The sequence below is a fragment of the Muscardinus avellanarius genome (genome assembly GCF_963383645.1).
Source record: "Muscardinus avellanarius genome assembly, chromosome: 2".
Taxonomy (NCBI): Eukaryota; Metazoa; Chordata; class Mammalia; order Rodentia; family Gliridae; genus Muscardinus; species Muscardinus avellanarius.
In genome coordinates, this window is record NC_137787.1 from 56,717,246 (window position 1) to 56,740,073 (window position 22,828).

At 37.9% G+C, this 22,828-nt stretch overlaps 1 protein-coding gene across 2 annotated transcripts in view; it reads left to right on the forward strand.

The window, feature by feature from the left end:
* Nucleotides 1–425: 425 nt before the first annotated feature.
* ZNF385B (zinc finger protein 385B) overlaps nt 426–22,828 on the forward strand; it is a gene marked incomplete at both ends in the record, with an annotated part of 320,011 nt that continues 297,608 nt past the window's right edge. Inside the window, one exon of one of the 2 annotated variants that reach the window (XM_080689946.1) lies at nt 426–690. In XM_080689946.1, the coding sequence (XP_080546072.1) occupies nt 426–690 (265 nt within the window). Of the gene's footprint in view, nt 691–15,727; nt 15,858–22,828 lie in introns of those variants that run through there. The other variant, XM_080689947.1, reaches the window with a different exon arrangement.

A 22,828-nucleotide genomic window follows, 5' to 3' on the forward strand; every position in this document is an offset into this window, starting at 1 on the left:
TGATGGTGGGTTGCACGGGGCTACGTGAGCTCACACCCAGGCCCTGTCTCTCTCCAGGGTCAGATGGAGTTACGGGGAGAGGGAGATGGTCTAGCTAAGATCACACGGGCAGGCAGGAGTTAAAAGAGCAAAAAAAAAGTAGTGGAGGAGGAAGAAGGATGGGGTGCAGAGTGCCCCAGGCAAGGGGACTTCGGTTTCAGGCCTTCTCTGCTCAGTTAGGAACTTGCAATGGTTCCCCCCCACCCCCCTACGAGTGACCACTGAGTAGCTGGGAGACTTTTAACCTAAACCCATCCTATTAGAAATAAAATAAGCTTACTAGAAAATATGAAGGCACACATGAATTCATAAGCACTTGGGACTTCTTTTCCAGGTTTGAAGTACTCCTTAAGCCCTGATACCACCTTGAAGATGGAATTATAAATATGGCAACCTTTCTACGGGGCTTTGAGGAAAAGGGGATAAAGCACGACAGACCTGAGGACCACTTAAGTAAAGAGAAAAAGAAAATCCTGTTCTCCTTCTGCGAGGTGTGCAACATCCAGCTGAACTCCGCGGCCCAGGCCCAGGTCCATTACAATGGCAAATCCCACCGCAAGCGCGTGAAGCAGCTGAGCGACGGGCAGCCCCCGCCTGCAGCCCCCGGCCCGGGGCCAGTGCTGGCCAGCCCCGGCACCAACACCAGCGCAGGTAGGAAGGGGCCCCGGAAGCTTCTGGGAGAAATGGTTCTGCGACAGAAAATGAAGGGGTTAGGGCACGACATCTTTCAGTTAAAACTACTCTGCATTAAATACTGTTTCCTCGCAGGTAAAACCCATAAGCTAGTATTCTCATATATTTTCTCTACACACACACACACACACACACACACACACACACACACACACACATTGTATATCAGACCATAGACTTCCCATACTCTGTTGTGTGTTAACATTTTCCAATGCATTTTGAAATACATTTAAAATGGACCAGTGATGTCAGGTTTTCCCACCCTGCAAAATTCAGCTCTCTTGGGCTTTTGTTATCTGCTTTCTTTTGGGTGGTTTACTACTTGATAGTATATAAAAGCTACAGCTATATTTATAACATTCCATGGTGCAGGAAGGGAGCATTCATCAGCATGTGGGTGCTGTTCTGACAAAAGGAAGGGCCTTGCCAGGCTTACCTGTGAGCCCCCGCCCTCAGCACTTGAGCTCTTCTCTCACCCTTTTCCCGTCAGCCGGGTAGAGGTATCTTACCTTCCTGCATCTGCCCTGAATGTTAAACCATCTTTCCAGCCCTTTAATTTATCCTCAGGCATCCCTTCCTTCTCCACACTGCTGGCCACTGGGTGGCAGAACTCAGGGAAATGGTGAACTTGCCGTTATCTATGGTGAAGATTCTATAGAGGGCCTTCAAGTCAGGTTTCAGTGGAAGGCCCACGAGAAGCCTCCTGCTCACAGTGGCGCAAGGACTCCAAAGCCTCCTCTAGAAAGTGTTTGCTCTGGTCACAAGGGCCTGACTTAAAGTGAGATGACGCAGAGGAGCCATTTGTTGGAATTTCACTCAATTGTGCAATTGTGCTACACGGCTGATGATTTTGTAAAGTTATATACCATTATCCACATTGAGTACCAATGAAAAGTGTGTGTGTATCTGTGTATGTGCTGCAAATAATAATTTTTATATTTTAATCTTAAGTCAACTGCTTTTTACCAAGTATATGGTTTCACCTCATTAAACTGTTTTCTCTGATCAATACTTACCACATTGTGAAAGAATATAAAGGAATTTTTAGGATGTAGAATACATGCTTACAATAGTGAGAAATGGCTTTTCATTTTCTTTTTTATTCATTTATTATTTTGATAAACATTATAATTATTCACAGAAGTATTAGTGTGCTTGTGTTTACATATTAAGAATATGGTTAGTATTAGGTTAAAATCTGATTATCTAAATCGGAGAGCAAATACAGCCTAAGTAAAAATTTGAATTATACCTGAGTTCAAATGTCTGTAGGCATAGTAGTAATTAAAAATTGTATTTCTGAAGAATTCCTGATGCCAGGGATGTCTATGATTGCATGCTGGCCGAACAGCAGGGACTGAAGTGGACTTACCTTTGTTGCTGTTCTGAGAGTTCATGGACCCAATCTACGTTTTCTAGTCTCAACTCAATGAGGAACAACTCTGCCATCATTTAGATTTTCTTCCCAGTCACTTTCCTCAGTTTTGATCTCTCAAACTTCTGTTTCCTGCCGGGTAGCAGCTCTCTTAACACTCTCTCAGCCCATAACTTCTCACTGTTGTATATTCAGAAGGACTCCATGTAGAAGATTCAGTTCTATTTATAAAATATCTATCTCATTGCCAAATTAAGATTTGGCTCCATGGGTCTGGAGCTTAGAGAGGAAGGCTGGGCACAGCACTCTCACTCTGCCCTGCTGCAGCCTGCTGTTCAGCCCAGGCAGTGGGAAGCATGCCGGGAGGGGAGGGAAGCGATTGCCTTACATTTTAGTCTTGACAAGGCTGCAAGGCTCTTTTTGGCTAGCTGCTGGTATTCTGGTGGTCTCTGACTTCTAGGCTCCAGAACTGTGACATGGTAAACTTATGTTGTTTATGTTCCAAGTTAGTGGAACATTGTTACACTCACAATTATAGCCTGTCTCCTGCCCAAAGGGGAAAGAAGCAATAGCAATGATATTCTCCCCAATAATTGAATTTACGAGGTGATTGAGTTTTTCCTTTGTCAGTCTCATAATGTTGGGGTTAGTGAGTATGGGAGTAGAGCAGGAGAATTCTACCAAACATTTGGAGAAGAATTAAGCTTGCACACATTCAAGTACTTAGAAGGCTGAGACAGGATGATCACAGGTTCAAGGACAGCCTCAACAACTCTGGGTAGCAGAATTCAGGGAAATGGTGAACTTGCCGTTATTTATGGTGAAGATTCTATTGAGGGCCTTCAGGAGACTTTCAGAAACCTAGAAAGATGCTGTTTCAAAATAAAATCTAAAAAGGGCAGGGAGTATATCTTGGAGGTTTAATGACCCTGGTTTCAATCCCAAGTACCACAAAAAAGAAAGTAAGTTAATTTTACACAATTTCTTCCAGAAAACAAAAGAGGAAGAAACACTTTTCCACTTATTTTATCAGGCCAATATTACATTGGTACCAAAAGCAGACAAAGATAATTTAGAGAAAGAACGAGAGAGACAGAGATAGAGAGAGAGAAAGAAAAACCTATAAACTAACATTCTTATGAATTTTGACTCTGAGATTTTCAGTGAAATATAAGCACAACTAATCTAGCAAAAAAAAAAATTATGACCAGCAGATTTATTCCAGAAATACCAGGCTGGTTCAGTATTTGAAAATAAATAAAAAGAATCCAACATAGCTGCAAATTAATGGAGAAAATGTATATGATAATATTAATTAATGCAACAGCACATTAAGAATAGCAAAAATTACCTCAGTTCAATAAAGAGAATCTACAAAAGTCCTATAGCTAATATATTTAATGATAAAAAATTGAATGCTTTTCCTCTAAGATCTAGAGCAAGGTTTGGATGTCCATTTTCACATACTTTATTCAACATGGTACTGGAAGTTCTAGACACAGTAATAAGGCAAGAAAAACTAAACAAAAGCATACAGGTTAGAAAGGAAGAAATAAATTATATGTTTGAAGATGACATTATAGTCAATATAAAAAAAATCCCACAGAATCTACAAAAGAACTCACAGAATTATAAATGAGTTCGGCAAAGTTGCAGAATGGAGAATAAACACATAAAATCAATCACATATCTATATTTTAAAAATGAACATATGGGCCAGGCGTGGTAGTGCACGCTTGTAATCCCCGCGCTTGGGAGGCGGAGACAGGAGGATCGTGCAGGTTCGAATTAAGCCATGTTGGCTTAAGAGACCCTGTTTCAAAAATATAAAATAGGCCTGGGAGTGTAGCCCGGAGGTAGAAGGGCTTCCAGGAACCCCATTAACACCAAAAATAATAAATAAATAAATGCATATGGAAATGAAAATTTAAAAGCACAGTACCATTTATAGCGACTCTCAATAAAATGAAATAGTCAAATATACATTTTAAAAGAACATGTATAAGGTCTGCATGCTAAAAATAATGAAGCAGTGAGGGAAAAAAGTCAAAGAGCTAAATAAATGAAAAGACATACCATGCTTATGGATTGAAATATTCAACATAGTGAAGATGTTCAGATTCCTCAAATTGATTTGTAGGTTTAATGCAATTCCTCTCAAGAGTCCAGAAAGGTATTCTTCAGACACAGACAAGTTTATTCTTAAATTTATGTGGAAAAGCACAGATCTTTAGCTTCAAAAACACTTGTCAAAGAAGAATAAAGTGGAAAGAAACTCATAGTAAAGAATCCCAAAATAGAGCTACACGCATATATTTATTGATTTTATTTTTTTGCACTGGGTATTGAACTGAGGGACATTCTACCTCTGAGCTATACTCCCAGCCCCTCTTTTAAAAATTTGAAAGTGTCTTGCTAAGTTGCTGAAGTTGGTCTTGAATCTGCAATCTTCCTTTCTCAGCCTCCCAGGTACTAGGATTTTAGGTGTATGCCACCATGCCCAGCTCTATTTATTGATTTTTGACAAAGGTAGAAAAGCAACCCAATAGAGGAAGAATAGCCTTTAATTAAAGGTGCTAGAGAAATCGGTATCTGTAGGCAAACAAATATTTAAAACTCATGCCATGTATAGATATAACTTCAACATAGAATGTAGACTTAAATATAAGACATAAAAATAGAATACTTGTGGGAACAGAATGGAGGAATATCTCCAGAACCTAGAGGTAGGCAAGGAATCCTGACTTTAAAACCAAAATTTTGATCTATGAAAGGAAAAACTGGGAAATTGGACTCTCAAAATTAAAGCTGTCCACATTATGAAATACCAATGAGCAGGATGAAAATATAAGCTACAAATGGGAGAACATAATTGAAAACCACATATCTAGCAAAGCACTAATATCTAGGATATATGAAGGACTCTGAAAACTTAATAATAAAGAAATAATACAATTAGAAAATGGGCAAAAGGGAACAAATAGATAAGTGCATGAAAAGATGTTAAACATCCTTCTCCACCTGGGAGATGGGAAATGCACTAGAGATCCCTCTGCATTACCTATCAGAATGGCTAACTAAAAATAGCAGCAACTACCAAAGGCTGAGATGCAAAGGAAAAGAATCACTTGTACATGGTTGATGGGAACCCAAGGGTTGAGGCCTCCGCTTCACCCTGAGTGTGCGCTGCAGTACTCCCCATCATCCCGATCCCAGTCACCATCTCATCCTCTGAGGATCGGAATTCACAACATTTAGAGCAGTTGATGTGCAAGTGACTGATAGTCTAACCCAGTAGCTCTTCAGATTTAGTGTGTATTAACAAATCTTCAGGAAGATTTGTTAAAATGCAGCTTTCTGGGTTGTCCCCTGAGCTGAGGACTCAGTGGGTGAAACCCAAGAGTTTTCATTTTCTTTTTATTAAAAACAAACATTTATTATAATTATACATTGCAGTGAGATTCAAAGTGACACAAACGCACATGCACAGAACACTTGGCGTGCTTCCTTTCCCATCGCAACCGGCTCCCTGTCCCTCCCCCCCATACTTGTTAGCGTGATTGGTAGCAATAACTTCATATATTGCTATAACGTAACTTGAACGTTTCCCTTCTCCAGCCTTTTTCTCTCTCTCTACCTCCCATCTCTTTCCACTGTTCTACTGGTCTCTCTCCTTGTTTATCCGAAGTTCCTTATATTTCTTTCTTTCTTTTTTTTTCTAGCTTCTGTACATGACCGAAAACAGACAACCCTTGACTTTCTGAGACTGGCTGATCTCACTGAGCATGATATATTCGCTAGTTCCATTCATTTCCCTGGAAATGACATAATATTGGAAAACTTACATTTCTGACAATTTCCTAGATGATGCTGAAGCTTCTGGTCCAAGATTACCCTTTGAAAAAAAAACACACACACACACAAAAAAAACCAACCTAACCCCCTAGGGAGGAATTCTACCCAGAAAAGAAGCTTTTCATTTTAAATACAAATGTAATTAGGAAATGACTAGCAAAAAGAAACCTTGCACTCCTTGCACTCCTTAGTCTTTTCCTGAGTCATTCACTGAGCCAGAATATCATCCTGAGTAAATGCTGATTCCCCAAAGTGCCAGAACAAAGTCACCCCCAACCCTAATCCTTGCAGCAACAGGGTACCCCAGGACAGACACAGATGTTCCTTGAGGACACACACAGGAGCACAGCCTTACTTTTTTTTTTTTTTTTTAACCCAGGGGCATTGTACCTCTGAGCTACACTCCCAGCCTTATTTTTTAGTCCTTTTTTATTTTTTTGAAACAAGGTCTCACTGAGTTGTGAAGGGTCTTGCAAAGTAGCTGAGGATGTCCGCAAACTGCGATCCTCTGGTCTCCACGTCCCAAATGAATGCTGGGATTACAAGCCTGCGCCACTATGCCTGGCCACAGCCTTGTATTTGAGAGCAGGAAAAGGAGGCCTGGAGAGGCTGGAGCCTTTCCTAAGACAGTCAAGAGCACAGAGTCCGAGATCTTCTCTGTACTCAACATCATCTCTCACAACTTTATGCAACCGATTCTTCAGGAAGTAAAAATGAAAAGAATTCAGGGCTATTTCCTTATTATCTAGTGTTTGTTATTTCTAGTTGCTTACTAGCTAAAATGGTCATTTTTTCTCTCTTTCACCTTCAGTGAATATTGAAGTAATTTTAATTCTTTTTAGAGTTGAGATTTTAAAGACTTATTTTATTTTATTTTGTGGTACTAGGGATTAACCCTAGGGGAATTGTACCTCCGAGCTACATCCTAAGCCCTATTTTTTATTCTTTTGAAACAGGGTCTCACTAGTAATTGAGACTGGCTGTAAACCTATGATCTTCCTGTCTCAGCCTCCTAAGTACGGGGATTATAAGTGTGTGTCACCATGCCTGGCTATTTTTTTTTTATTATTAAGAATTTAAAGGAGTTGGTCTGCAAGTAGAATGGAGAAAAGTGATCCAAAGGGAGTGACGAGAATGCTCAGAATCTCAAGTTGAAGAAAAGCCCAGCGTATCCGAGAGGCAGGGAGGTGGATGGAACCGAGAGACAAACGCAGGAGAGACTTGCAGGTTTAGGAAGGTAGACAGACGACTTAAAAAATATGTGAAAATAGTGTTTTGATTTAGTCATGATTTTGTGGATAAAAAAGTTGGGCTAGGCTCCGCTAGATGGTTCTTGTCCTGGGCTCTTGGGAAGCTACTCTTGCAGCTGCAGCGGCTTCCGGATAGGATGCCCATGGGCACATGTGGCAGGGGGTGCTGGCTGTAGCCTGGATCATAATGATCAGAAGACACTCCTGTTGGAGGAAGTTCTACCCAGCTTCATTACGCAGCAGTCACAGGGGAGCCTTGTCACAGCAAGAGCAAAGGCTGCAGCTACTGAATGCTTTGTGTCAGAGCCAGTCAGTCACCAGCCAGCTCAAATTCAAGGGGTGGAAAAATACACTGTCTGCATTTGAAAAGTGGCATCTTTCATTTGGCCTTAACAATTTTAAATTGAGCTTGAGTAGATTTTAAGTTGAGGACACTTTGGGTATCCAGAGAAAATATGGGCGATAAACCTCTGGGGTATTTTGCAGCAGTGGGAAGTAGTGGTAAGGATTTTAAGTGGGCCTGCACAAGATTAAAAGATGGATTGTCAGTTGGAACGTTGTATCTCCTTCCTTTGTCCCTTCCCTCCTTCTTTCCCTCACTTTCTTCCTTCATCCCTCTCTCCCTCCTTTCCTTCTTTCCTTTCTAGCTGGGGATTGAACCCAAGGTCATTCTACCTCTGAGCTACACACCTAGTCCTGTTTTATTTTTATTTTTAAATATGCCTTGACAAGTTTCTGAGGATCTCGCTAAGTTGCGGAGGCTGGATTTGAACCTGCGGTGCTCCCATCTCAGCTCCTCAAGTGTTGGGACAGGTGTGCACCACAGTGTAGGCTATCTTGCTATCTTCTTTATTGTCATATATCCATTCTCTTTGATGCCCACAAGATCTTGGCCTGTTTTTCTCCTCCTAATGCTCTCACTCTTATTTTTATTCCATTCTACGTTAAAGAAACAGTTCCTGATATTAATTGTCTTGCATTGTCGGGGCGTTATATATAATGAACATTAAAATATGTGTGTGGGGTTTTTGTTTTGGCGGTATTGGGAGTCAAACCCAGGGCCTTGTGAGTGCTAGTCAACCTCCACCACTGAGCTACATAAATATCTAGCCCTTGTATGTGGAGTTAAAAATACAGCAGCCAAATTTCTCACATTATATCTCATATATATATGTATTTAATATGTCAAATGTAGCCTCAAATGTGTTTTCTCAGACATCTTTAAAGAATTTTTAAACTTGGAGGTGCAACACTACAGAATCACCACAAGATGGTGCCTAAGGTCTATTGAAAGTAAGAGAGTTTTCTTCATTCCACATCAACATTTTGGTGGAATTTATTAATGAATGTGGAAAGCAAAGAACTTTCTCCCCAAGGGATGCAGGAGTGGAGCCGGCTCTTTTGGCGCACTCAAAGCATCTTCTATGCACTAGGTAGACTCAATAGGGGAGATAGCAAAGAGAGAGTATAGGGGAGAATTTTTTTTTTCTCCAATGTTCCGGAACAAAAACCAATACTTTAATGTACTATTATTGCCCCATGTATGGAAAAACAGTAATCTCCTTTAAGAGATATTAGCCATGCTTTTTTTCATATGTGGAAACTAGAGAGAAAAAAAAATGAAAGAAAAGCGATCTTAGGAAATTTGGAAAAGAAATCAGAAGAGTAGCTGAAGGGGATTGGAGGAGTAAAGAGAGAAGAGGGGTCAGGAAAGAAAATGAGCAATGTTACATTCATATACAAATGAGTAAGAGTGAACTTCGTTACCATGCAAGGAAAGAGAGGGGTAGGGGACTTATGGGGGAAGAAAACGGACCCAAAATGGCAAGTGCATCCATGAATGTATCACTGTATCATAATTATGCACAATTACATTGCACCAATAAAATGGAGATAATAACCATGAGCATTAATTTTTAAATGATGCAAACTTAGGTTTGTGTTATAGATGCAGAGATGGGTTATAATCTATAAATATGATGGTGCCTTCTACTTTTGCAATAAAAACATAGTTTGATTATTTTTGTTTGGTTTTTGCTGTGCTAAGGATAAAATCCAGAGTCCTGTTTATACTAGGCAAGTGCCCTACCACTGAGCTACACCCTCAGCTCAGAAACAGTTGTAAATACTTGTTTTTTTCTTCTTTTTTGTTTTGTTTTTGTATTGGGGATGAAACTCAGGAGCATCCTACTTGTGTTCTACATACCCAGTCCTTTTAGTTTTTATTTTGAAACAGGAGTCTTGCTAAGTTCCTGAGGCTGTCCTTGAACCTGCGACCCTCCAGTCTCAGCCTCCCAAGTACTGGGATTACAGAAATGTGCCACCACATCCAGCTTTTTCCTTCATTTTTAATGAATCAATTTGTTATTTGTCATTTAATCAAGAAATCTGATTTTGCAAAATATAAGTACCACAGTGAAAATTTAACAAAATTGATAAAGAATCAGTGTGTTTCTACAAGTAGTTTCTACAAGTAGGTGTTTCTACAAGTAGGTGCATTAAATAAGAAATTACAGTGTGAGGCAGGTGGGCTAAATTATTTACAATGAATGTACTTATTTTCTTAGGCTTCTTAGTTATAAATGTATGAAATGTCTCTCAGAATAATTACTATGCAGTTAATTTATCAGGTAGAATTTATATGACTTCCTGTGTATTTTCATGGAAGAATAGACTTGAAGGGGAAAACAGTCTTGGTCAAAATATGTTAAATCGGACCTTTGAGAAGAAGGCACCTGCTTTTTTTTTATTTTTTTTAGTGTAAATCCCAGATGTGCTAGGCATGGTGGCACAAGCCTATAATCCCAGTACTTGGGAGTCTGAGACAAGAGTATCACAGGTTTGAGGCCAGTCTCAGCAATTTAGTGAAACCCAGTTTCCAAATAAAATATAAAAATGGCTGGGAGTATAGATCAGACATAGACTACTCCTGGGTTCAATCCCCACTACTAACAATAAGTAAATAAATAAAAATAAAAAAATAAAAATCATTAATAAACAACCCAAAAATTGTCTCTAACATGAAGTATTTCAGAGCCAGAGATGATATAGTAGAAGGAATATAGATATACTTTTCTTTCTCTTTTTTCTTTTTTTATAAACCTTTTATTGGTGCATTATAGTCTCACATCATAATGTAGTTCATAGTGAGTGTGACATCCATGCACACAGCACTTGGTGAGTTTCCCCCCTGCTCCCTCCCTACACCCCTCTTCCCCGTACAGGATATTGAGATTGGCATTGGTATTCTCATATATGTACCTAATATCAATGGAAGTGATTCCTTCATTGATATCCCTCTCCCCTGAACCCTAGACCATCTCCTTAGCTCTACTGGAGTTTCTCCAACATCTGGAGTCCCTCTAGTATCCCAATTATTAACTTCCGCATATGAGAGAAAACATATGACCCTTCACTTTCTGTGACTGGCTAATATCACTTAATATAATGTTTTTCAGGTCCGTCCATTTTCCTGAAAATGACGTTGTTTTGTTCTTGTGGATTACTGAGTTGAATTCCACTGTGTGTATATCTCATAATTTTGTAATTAATTCATCTGTTGATGGACACCTAGATTGGTTCCATAATTTGTCTACTGTCAATTGTGCTGCTATAAACATGGATATATTACTATAATATTCTGATCTCAGTCCCTTTGGAAGGTTATTCAGGAGTGAATACATTTTCACTTTTCTGAGGAAGCTTACCCAGAATTAATCACTGTTGGCTTTTAAGTATTTTACCAAGTCCTTACTCTATTCTTCTAAGCAAGGATAGAGTTAGTACTCTACGTTCGTTCTTCCTAGGTAAATTTCATTGAGATTTATATTGTAGCTATTAATGGGACTGAGGTTCCTTAGGAAGGAGAGTAGAGCAATTTAGGAATAGGATGAAGGCTCAAATTTTAACTCCAGTTCCCCCAAATGCTTCAACTTTGAGACAGAGCCCTGGCCATTTTGGATGATGTCAGAAATCTAGAACCACACCTGAAGGTAGACATGAAAAAGTATTATAAAACAATTCCATGTACTGTACACGTGGTTAAAATGTTAAAGGTGTTGATAGTATAAGTACAGAACTCTAACAGATCAATGTATAAAGGGGTTTGGATGGAATATTTAAAAAAATTAAAGAGTGGTTGGTTCTTAGTGAAGGATGAAGTCTTATGCTTTAAGAATTTTTTGAAATATATGCTTTTATGCATATCATATTTTCTAAAATATAAGGGTTGTTTAACTTATAAAGGTTACTTATTTATTAAAGTACTCGGGATTGAGCCCTGGAGTGTTTTACCTCTGATCTACACCTCAACCCTGTTTTATTTTTTAATTTTAAAACAGGGTCTCACTAAGTTGCAAAGGATCTAAGTTGCTAAGGTTGGCCATAAACCTGTGATTATCCTATCTTAGCCTCCCAAGAACTAGTATTACAAGTGTGTACTATCATACCTGGCATAGTATATAGATTTTTAGATTTTGAAAAATAAACAGATACCTTTTAGTGTGGGAACTGAGTCTTGGAAAATTATGACAGGCCTTTGGTAGATGATTGACTTAAATTCTCAAAAGCATTCTTGAAATCTTTGAATGTGTTCTGGGAATAAGAAGTGTTCCCTGTTTTAAGTTGATCAAGGGAGAAAGGCTTTCAAGTAGCTGACTCAATGAAAATATACAATGAATTAGTTCAGTTGGGATCAATGTATTTTCACCATGACTGGCCAGCTTTCTTCACATGAATCTTTTATTTTTCTATCTCAACAGCATCCTACCCAATGAGGCTGCCCCAAATTAGGCATCCCTGTTAATCTCACAGCTAACTGTGAGGTTTATCTTCATCCTTGGCACTTAGGGTGTTTCTGGAGCTCTTCCTTTGATTGCATGAAGAATTTGGAGGGGCTAGGATGGCTAGATGTTTCATTTTTTTATGAGCAGAATATTTTGATTTCTATATGATGTTAATGCATTTCACTTCGAGTACCCTCTGAGAGGCCTGCCTTGTACATCCAGACTCAAGCCTATAGACATTAGAAGTTCATCTATTCTTACATAGACATGATGTAAAAAGTATAAAGGAATTTAAATTTTTTTAATGTATTAATGGAGATGGAACCCAGGGGGCATTCCACGTTTGAGCTACACCCCCAGCCCTACTTTTCATTCCTCACTTTGAAATAGGGTCTCACTGGGTTTGCAAAGGACCTCACCAAATAGCTGAGGCTGTTTGCAAAAATGATCCTCCTATCTTAGCCTCCAAAGTGCTGGGATTACAAGTGTGTGCCACCATACCTGGCTCTTAATTTTGATCTTGAAGTGTTACCTACCCCCCTTGATAGTCATTTCCTTTTGGAAGCTGTAATACCTCTGTGAAACCATCAGGGTACCATTTTGGTTGCTAAGGAAATAATAACTCATGAAATTAGGTTGTACTGTCAAAATAAATGCAGTATTCTTTTTCACATGGGAAATAACTTTGTGATCATCTTCTAGATACTAAGATTAGAGCCACACATTCCAGTGTACTTCTCACAGTGAATGGGAAGACTTCTCTCTAGGGCAAGTCTAGGCCCTAAAGAGCACTCATAACATGTTCTTAGAAGTTGGTGCCTGTTCTGTAGGCCCAAGGTCTTCAGTCCAGTATCCATGTTTTGCCGTGTTAATGCTAATGTGTAATACCTACTTTAAAAAGGCATTTATTTGTTAAGTACCTTCATATAAAAGACTCAAGGTAAATGTGACATGATATTCATGTTTCTTTGGAATATTTTTAATGGATTTCAAAAGTAAGTTGTTTTAATATTGATGGCAAAGAATATTTCTATTTATTTCTACAAATGATTTTGAAAACCCCTGTACCAAGGAGTATATAGCATGCACACAAATAATATAAGCACCTTTACTATACAAAGGAGAGCTTTTTGTTTGTTTGTTTCTGATAGCGTCACATCTGATATCTTGACATTATCCATATTTGCTTACAATGAGAAAAGGGAAGAAATTCAGTGTATTATGCTTCACTCTGAAACTACATTCTTCCTTTTAAACTTTTGAAATTAAGGTAGATTGCTAAAAATATTTATGCCAAATATATTTCACACTAGTGCATACAAAGTAGGTAGTCAATAAGTTGTTGATATTATTATGGTTTTCTTTTCTTATTTTGATAATACTCATTGGCTTCTTGCCTTTGGTCCCCATGCCCTAATTTTGTCATTTTGCATTATTGCTACATTTCTGCTCTACTTTATGTCTCAGCACCTTCCCACGTATTTTTTGGCCCAACTTGCTAAACCATTGCTACCCTCTAAATGTCTCATCCACACAAGAGAACACCTACGTAGGCACCATTTCACAATCCTTAACTTTATAAATTAAGGCAAACATTGCTCCTGGTCCTCAGTCTCTTATCTGCAACTTCTGAAATCCAAGAAGCTCTGAAGCCTGCAAGATTCTGTTGATGGGAAAACCTGACCTGAACTGATGTGAGGTTAATTATAGTGTTTATTCATCCCATCTAGTATGAATATGCACATGTTTTGCTATGAAATGCTAATGTGTCTGATTATAGAGTTGTTGCCCCAGACCCCACTGGAGATGTTATATAATCCATGGTCTGTGCAGAGGATTACTTTTCTAAAATCTGAGAAAATTTGAATTTTGAAATATATCAGGTACTTTAAGATAAGGAGTTGAGGCCCTAAAATCAAAATTGTGGTTTCATTTTAAACTTTTATCTTATTACTAGGGAACTTTACATGTGGCAATAAAAAATCTTTAGGCATACAATCTCTCATGAACTATTTCCTAAGACAAGAGGAATTGTGTGTGTGTGTTGTGGGGGGAACTGAGAAATTGTAAAGTCAGTGATGCCCAAGGCCATTTCTCATGATAGATTCAAGTGTTGTCCTGGGGAGTTCACAAAATAAGTGGAATTCAGGTGACAAAAGTGACTGAAAAAGAGTGAGGAGGTGGATATATGCACATAGGCATCGACATGCATGTGCATGCGTGTGTCCGCTCAGTTTGTCTATGTCTCTCTCCAAGAAAGAGTGTGTAGCTAGCAGCCTGTACGGAGTCAGCTCTACAGATTGGGACACAGTGAGGATACCCATGGAGTGCCATGTCTAACACTGCTCCAAAATATTGTGGTATGTAAATATATGTTACAGCATACTGTTTATTTTTATTCACATCTTTTAGATTGTAAACATTAGTAAACATGTTATGTAAGAAACAATAGTATTACTAGAAGAGAACCCAGTCATTTGCAGAAGATCCCCAAGGCAAACATTGCTGTTACTGGATCCTGATCTGCTCTGCCATTACAATCTCAGTGACAACCTAAAACACATTTAAAAAATCTGAAAAGCACCATGTGTGCGTGCGTGTGTGTGTGCGTGCATGTGTGCGTGCATGTGTGTGTGTGTGTGTGAATGCTCCTTACCAGGAATTTCTTTCAGTTATTTTGTGATTTTTTTGATAGATGTTTTATGTCCTTTTTATTTTCTACACACATGTCAAAGCCCTATGTTTTGTGATCTTAAATCACTGCTGCTACTTTCTGGAACATAGGTACCTGGTGCCTGTTAGAGACTGCCTGGCTCTTGCATCTTATATTTTAGTGGCCAAAAAGGAAGGATGCTAAAAGGTAAAGGTTGAAATTTGGAGGTGGCTCAGACAGCTATAGATTTAAAAAAAAAAACAAGTTTAGATTATAGTGTTGAAAATTCAATTATCATGTTTATTTTATGTCATAAAGTCTTTATTATTAAATAATTTTAATTTAAGTCTTCATTATTAAATAATTTAGAGTAAAATTGACAGTGCTTTGCACTGGTATTAACAGAACCCTGCACATTTTTACTCTTTTAATTTAGAGTCAGGAACTTAGGAGTTAAAGGATATTTAACTTGCTCTTTAGTAGGTATCTGTGTCAAATATGTGATTTTGTTGTTGTTGTTGTTGTTCAAATTCTCATAGCCTTTGGTGATTTCATTTGTCAGTAGAGAAGTCCCAGGAACCCAGGGCAATTTTGGTTTTTGCAACCTTCATGACAAATTCTTATAATATAGACTACTGATTTCTTCTCTATATCCTGCTTATTGTTGAAAAGCCAGAGCTATTTTTAATGTTTGCACAATTTCAATAGATGATTCTTCATTCCACAAGGTTTGGTGCTAAATCTGTGGAGTCTTTCATAATTATATCCTTTTTGTGGTTTGTTTGAATTTGATCACAGTGGCTGATTTCATGCATTGATAATGAAGGCTTAGGTTGCCTGTTTCTCGGCATAAATCCACCTCAGACTTGTGCGTTGACAGTGCCTCTGGTTTCAGCACGCGTGGAGATATAGAATTGAAATTGCTCTGCTTTCTTTACAAATGACTCAGAGCATGCTTGTCCTTCCCTAAAATGTTGCCAGCGTGTAAAGGATTTTCAATGAGCAGTGCAATAAGCCAGCAACTGGGAAGGTTTGGAGCAGCTCTGATATAACGCGGTGCTGTCACACGGATAATCAAGGCTGCAGCCAAGTCCCGGTAGCACTGTGCATTGCCCTGGTCACATCCTGGAAGTTTTGTTTACCCAACTTGGTTGCTTGTGAAGCTGGTGAAAACCCTGCCAGGATGTGGAGTGGACTTCCTAGCAGAGGTGAGCATTTTTATTCTAAAACTTGAATGCCAGGGTCTGGGATGTCAGTAGCAGATTTTTCCGTACATTGTGCTGTATGCTGTGGGGTCATCAATCCTGTTTATCATGTCGTACTGAACACAGGCGAGGGGGGGAAGCTGAAGAGCAAATATATGGTTCTTTAATTTTATTGGGAAATAACTCCTTAAATGGGTGTGATAAGCATCCTTTTCTCTCCGTACTAGCTGTGTGGTACTAGCTGTGTGCCGAGGACATCTTACCAGTAGGTGACTTCCTTTGCATTTTAAACATTCAGAACAAGTCAGTGATGTTCTGTGATTTGCTCTTATTACTGAAAGTCAGTAATTATCAGTGTTGTTATGTGCTTCAGGTATACAAAAAAGGGCTGTGAACTAACTAAATGCACTTTGTGGAATCTTTGACATGAAAAATATATATAGGAGGAAACAAATCATGTTTATGAGATAACTAAAGAAAGTATGAGAAATGAATTACATACTGGAGTTGACACCTCGTTAAGCCTGACATTATTAATAATTAAAAGTTATGACCTGCCATGTGGTGGACAACCTACAGTAATTGGTTTCTCATGGGGGTGTGCCAAAACAGAGGAGGGGATTAGCAGCATTTCTGCTTGAAGTGTGTTTTTATTAGATATATTTTTAATGTATCAGATTTTATCATTTAAATATAATTTCCCCCGGTGATCACCTGTGGAAGTTAAATTACTAGTTCATCATGCTCAGAAAGGTCTGATGAAGTATTTTAAGTATAGGGTATTTGAGAGCTAACTAGATAAGGGCAGGCTCAAAGTTCGCCTCCTAGAAGGTGGATCCTTATTGCTTAGGCTCTGCTGAACTAGAATTCTATACGATGAGAAGCTGCTTCTATACAAGCAAGGAGTGTGAGGGTTATGATGTACTCAAATAGCATTATGCATATCAAGCATTTAGGGTGTTAAGTATGCAGAGAAATCTATTTGTATTTGAACGGAAGCTAGCATGGCACATGGGGTGTGTGTGTGTGTGTGTGTGTGTGTGTGTGTTTCCTTTTGAATTTATTTGAGGCAGCTATTTTTATAGCTTTCAGCATTAAAGTTACAGATAAGTGTATGTTTGTTTGACAGAAGACTCGAGAACCCCGTTTACTGCCAGTACACGTAAAGCTTGACTAAGCATACGCATCAGGAGCAAACCGTTTGTGTTCGCCAATCTGTCTCAGCAAGTCCCAGGGCCACTATCTTGCTAGAAGCCACTGTGTGCCTTTGAAAGCATGAAATTAGTTTTATACTGAGCACATGGTTTCTCATTTAGCAGCTCTTTTTATGGTAATGGTCAATTTATGGTTCACTGCCAGGATTTCGGTGTTCTGTCAAAGCTGATTGCTTCTGCTAAGGTGTCTCTGTGAGATTAAAAAAGTGGGGAGCTGGGAAGAACCAATTAGACCCTAAAGAAGAGCATCTTGCCTTCATCCTCATCTACTCTCTGGATGTGTTGTCATTCCTCCCAAGTTCTTCATGATGTCTAATCCAGGATCTACACATTTGAACTTGCTAATAACATCTACCACTGTGGACCTTCTTTAACATGGGACGTCAAAATAGCTGTGTTCTGAAATGTAAAGTATTTGGTCATCTCTTTATAATACATTAGCAAACCACTTTATTCATACTGGCCATATTGTTCAGTCTCTCATTGCACTCATGTGCTTGTCTGTTAATGTATCCCAGAACACTGCTGCAGAGGGTAGAAGCTTTTGTGCAATTTATATTTGACATAAACTACTCACACGTTGTACGTATGCCATGAATAGGATGAGTTAAGGAGTCAAAATAGTCTGAAGATCCATTGAAATTTGAAAAATACCTTCTTAATGCAATGGCTTTGTCTTGAAATTTTACACACAGTTTTTGTTTTCATGGAATGATAATAGGTGAAATGCACTTATGAATAACACAAAAATGGTAAGAATGTTTTTATTAGCCACTTGTTTCCATCAGAGAGTAACTCTTGTTGAAAGTTGTGCTGGTCATAATGCATTTTGAAATTGAGATTATCAAAATTACCATACTAGGTAGGGGAGTATTTATGACTGTATTTATTCCCTGCACATTGGTAATAGATATGCAGGTGCATCAGGGTACACATTGGAATGGTATTAGTACATGTTTTCTCTTGTGTGGTCTTATCAGAGGAACTGAAATCTCAAAATTTATGATTTTTTTCTTGTTAATCCTTGGGTATTTGCCTAGGTTGAGTAGTTACATGTGATTAAGGATTCAAGATTAAAATGTTACTGAAATGCAGGGGTATAGCATGTGCCATTTGAATTAGAAAAATGTTTTCCTGATTTTTGATGAAGCACAATTTCAAACAACTTATTTTTCTTCTGTTCTTTGGGGAATGTCATGTCATGAGGCATCGTCAGACTGTCAGGGGGACTTTGTTATAGATGTCAGCTTACAAATAAACTCTTATATATTACTTTCCCAAAGCCTATGAACCAAAACTGGGTTTATAGGTTGAGAATTAGATAGTTACAGGACATCAAATTTTTGTTTTTGAAGTTCCTGATGATGTAATAATTAATGTATTTAAGAAATTAAAACCTTTAAAGAAGTTTTAGAATGTTAGATTTCTCTTAGAATAGTGAGACGTGTCATATTACACAGAACACAGGAAATTCACTCAGAGGAAGCCAAGGATGATTTGGCATATCTGCCTGAGTTTTAGTAGCAGTTTCTCTTTTATAAGAAATAGGCTTTATGAAGTCATGAGAATGTGAAATCATGAATTTCAGTGACTTACTGGCATCTTTCCACTTTTATATCAAGAGACAACAATCTTGAGTTCTTCTTCACCAGATTTTAAAAACAATTACTTATGAAATATAGCAGATGGAGTAAACCTGTTTGAATTGGAAATTATGATTACAAAATTAAAGTACTCTTTAAATTACTGGGTTTTCCCAGTTGTAGACATTCAATAGTTTGGAAAATTCATAGTTTGTAGGCTGTTTTAAGGTATATCACTGAGGTGAATATACTTAAGTGAGATAGTGAGTTGTTGCGTTAAAGCTTTTTTTTTTTTTCTTCTTCAGCCTTCTCCTGGACTTCCTTCCCTACTTCCCATTATTGGACTAAGAAGACTTAGTTTTATGGTTGACAGATTTAGGAAATAAAAATGTATAGGACTTCTGGTAAATTTGAATTTTAGTTAAAACATTAATAATGTTTTAATATAATTATGTTATGTTACATGCAACATTTGAGACACACTTAGATAAATGTTTTTCCATTTTTTGTTGAAATTCAAGTTTGAATGGGTATCCTGTACTAACCTGGCAACCTTACTTACTTTCCAGATAAGAGCACAAATCTCAAGCCGGTTTGGTGGTACATACCTGTAATCCCTGTGCTGGGGAGACTGAGACAGAAGGATCAAAGGTTTGAAGACAGTCTCAGCAATCTAGTGAGACCCTATTGAAAAAAAAAACACAACAAAAAGACTGAGGGTGAAGCTCAGAAGTAGAATGCTTCTGAATCTAATCCTCAGTACCAAACAAACAACCCCCCGCACACACACACACACACACACACAAATCTCTAGTAATGGTCTGTAAAACTAGATCTATGAAAGCCCAATGGAGGCTTCATATTCCTGTAAAAGAAATATATTTCTGTTAGGGTTTAATACCTGAAAATTTTGTAAGTTACTACATCAGAAACTTTAGATGGTATATAAAATATGATTGGTGGAATAGAAATTATAAATAATTAATGGTATCCTCCTGGAATTGCTAAGATTTAAAATAATAAAGGCAGCACATTAAATACTGTCAGTAAATTTTTAAATAAATAAAAATGAGTATCATACAACTAATTTCCAGTGGTTATCTCTTAGGAGGTAGAACATTTTCAGGATTTTTCTTCTTCAGCTGGTTTGAAAATTCCTTTTGATTTGCTGCAATTAAGATACCTACTGAGTGTATCTTCCCTGTACTAGCTCCCCTGCCCTGCCCCTCCATCTGGCCTTTAGTCAAATGCTTTTGCTTTTTTGGTTTTAGGACTCCATGTTTGAGTGTCACCCATAGGTTTCTAGAAAGGCAAAGAAACTTGCAGTCTTGACTTAGAAGAACATCTGTGCAATCTTTTCATTATTCAACTCATCATACTTAAGTGAAATAAAATGAAGATGATATTTATATGCCTACTATATGTCTCACACAGTGACAGAACATTTATGGGCAGGCTTTTATTGAATTCTTAAAAACAACTTTATAACACATTTATATAATACCCATTATATACATGCCAAGTTATTTCCCAAAACCCTGTTCCTATCCCTGAGCTTCCCCAATTTTAACTCTACCAGAACCTAGCAAAGCATTCTATCCTGGTTCTGAATGTCACTCATACACATCAGGCATCCTCCTTGCAAAGAATAAAAGGGCTCTGTTCTGAGGCTCTTCAGGTCACCTAAGGCTGTATTGCAAAATACTCTGCTCAGCCACCCTTCTGCAGCAGCTTTCTTCTCTCTTCTCTTTCCTAATGCCCTCCAGTTTTGGAAATATCCCCAATAGGAGTGACTACATATCAGTGTACAATTTGATTCTCAAAAATGACAAAAAATATATAAAAATGAAATATATATATATATATAAGATTTTGTATTAGGATATTTTGCAGTTGACTAATGAATAGTACGGAGAGATTCGGAGTGATTTCTTTAACCTACCCTTTTTGTTCCTAGTCTAAAAGACTACCTCAGTTCTTTTATCAGCCATATAATGTAGGGAATCTACTTTGTGCCCTGATTGGTCAGTTGAACGTGAGTGACATCAACCTGAGTTTTGAAAAAGTATGGGTTCTACTATCTCAATAAAATACTCTTTAGTAAACAATATTTTTAAATTGAATCCTCCAAAATAATCTAGTTTATTTCTCAATATATATTGTCTTAGAAGACAAATTCTTATTTTCTTTGTTTTTTTTTCATGTTTATTAACCATATACCCCTCTTTCAATTTGATTACTGGGGATCTCCAAATATATTTTATGCCTTTTTAAAATAAATCTACTTATAGTTTTGCCTAGTCATAAATGATACTTATACATTACTTCTTCTAATTGTTTAAAAAGATTTTGGTGGCCCTTTTATTGATCTCTTAACAATGTTCTTTGGGAAAAGATTATGATTTCTCTTTACCTTAAATATTCCTCTGCTCCAGTCCTTATGTTTTTTTTCCAGTGTCTTCCTACTTACTTTAGACATATTTGGCTGTGTAGCTGTGTTATGTTTTCTATGGCAAAATGCCATTGTGAATTCATAATCTAAATTTCAGTCACTGAATATCTTCCAATTTCCTCTTCTTTTGAAATTGGAAAGGCACTGATGTATAAGTTAAGCTCCTGGTTTGAAGGACTCTGTTTCTTTTAATTTCCTAAGAGGCGAGTGCTATGGCTTGAATTTGTCATCCAGTATTCATGTATTGAAGACTTATCTCCCATGTAACAGCACTGGGAGGGAGCCCAATAACAGGTGTTTAGGTCATGAGGGTTCCACCCTCAGGAATGGAATAGCACCATTATGAAAGGGCTGAAGGCTATGAGTTTGATCTTACTTGCCATGTGATGCCTTCTGCCATGTTATGTTACAGCAAGAAGACTCTTGCCTTGCTAGATGTAGTCTCTCAACTTTGATCTCTTGACCTTGGATGTCTCATCCTGCAGAGTAGTAAGAAATGAATGTTTGCTCTGTATATATTACCTAGAATCATGTATTCTGTTATAGCAGCACAAAGTGGACTAAGGCAGTGAGATTGTTCAATGGCCACACACACACACACACACACACACACACACTCACACACACACACTCACACACACTCACAACCATTTTGTTTCTACAAATGGCAGTTGAGTAATAAGTAGAAGACTTCCCCAGGGAACACCTAAACTATCAGAGATTAGGAACCTTCTGTCATCTGAATCCTTCCTGGGAGTCTGCACTAACACTGGGGCATTTTGCCAAATGTCTTTTTGCTGATAGTTCAAACTGTGTGTGTGAATTTCACTTGCATATCCATGGTAATGTTAGTACTAGATATTTTGCCCCCCCACCCCGATTCACTCACCAACAGTGTTGATTTTTTAGAAGATGATAGAAGAAAGTATTTTATATCTAGAACCCTTTCTTCTTCCAGATGGAGGTGGTATTTCTTTCAGGGGGGTTCTAGAGAAGGGCAAGCATAAGCAAGTTCAGAAATGATTCTACAGAGACTTCTTTGTCTGGAATTTTTCTTTATAAACTTAATATGTTGCATAATGGGCAATGCTATTTTCACCAAGAACTTAGTTGACTCTTGTGTAACTGGAAAATTTGGAGAGTTCTGTGTAAATTAAGGGGAATACGTAGTTGAATACCACTACTGCAGTAGTTAATCGTATATTAGGTTGTGAATCATTCTTTAATTGGTGTCAAAAGAAAATGGGAATAGCTTTGGAATGATCTCTAACACTTAGCTTTTGCTTTAGCTGCAACAGATTTAATCAGCATCAAGTTCTTATCAATAGATTTTATCTTTGCCCTTTTTTAATGGAAAGAGAACAGTAGATGGTATGTGATAGAACAGTAATAACAGCAGTGAAAGTTTCAAGTTATGTCTACTCTTGATAGACATAAATGAATTTAATCCTTATAACAACACTACTAATGTGAGCTAGGGAAACTGAAGTGTTCCCAAGTCATCCAGCTGGCTCAGCCTTTCCAGGTGGCTCCAGAATCCATATTTTTAACCACTGCCCCTGCTCTCCCTAAGACATTTCACAAAGTCTCTGTTAATATTACATTATGAACAATATAGAACACTGTGCACTAAGTGATAATGCAATCCAGTGGATTCATAACTGCTTGTATGCCTCTAGCCAAAGTGAACCCAGCTCCTATTGACTTGGGGGAGGCTCCAGGACT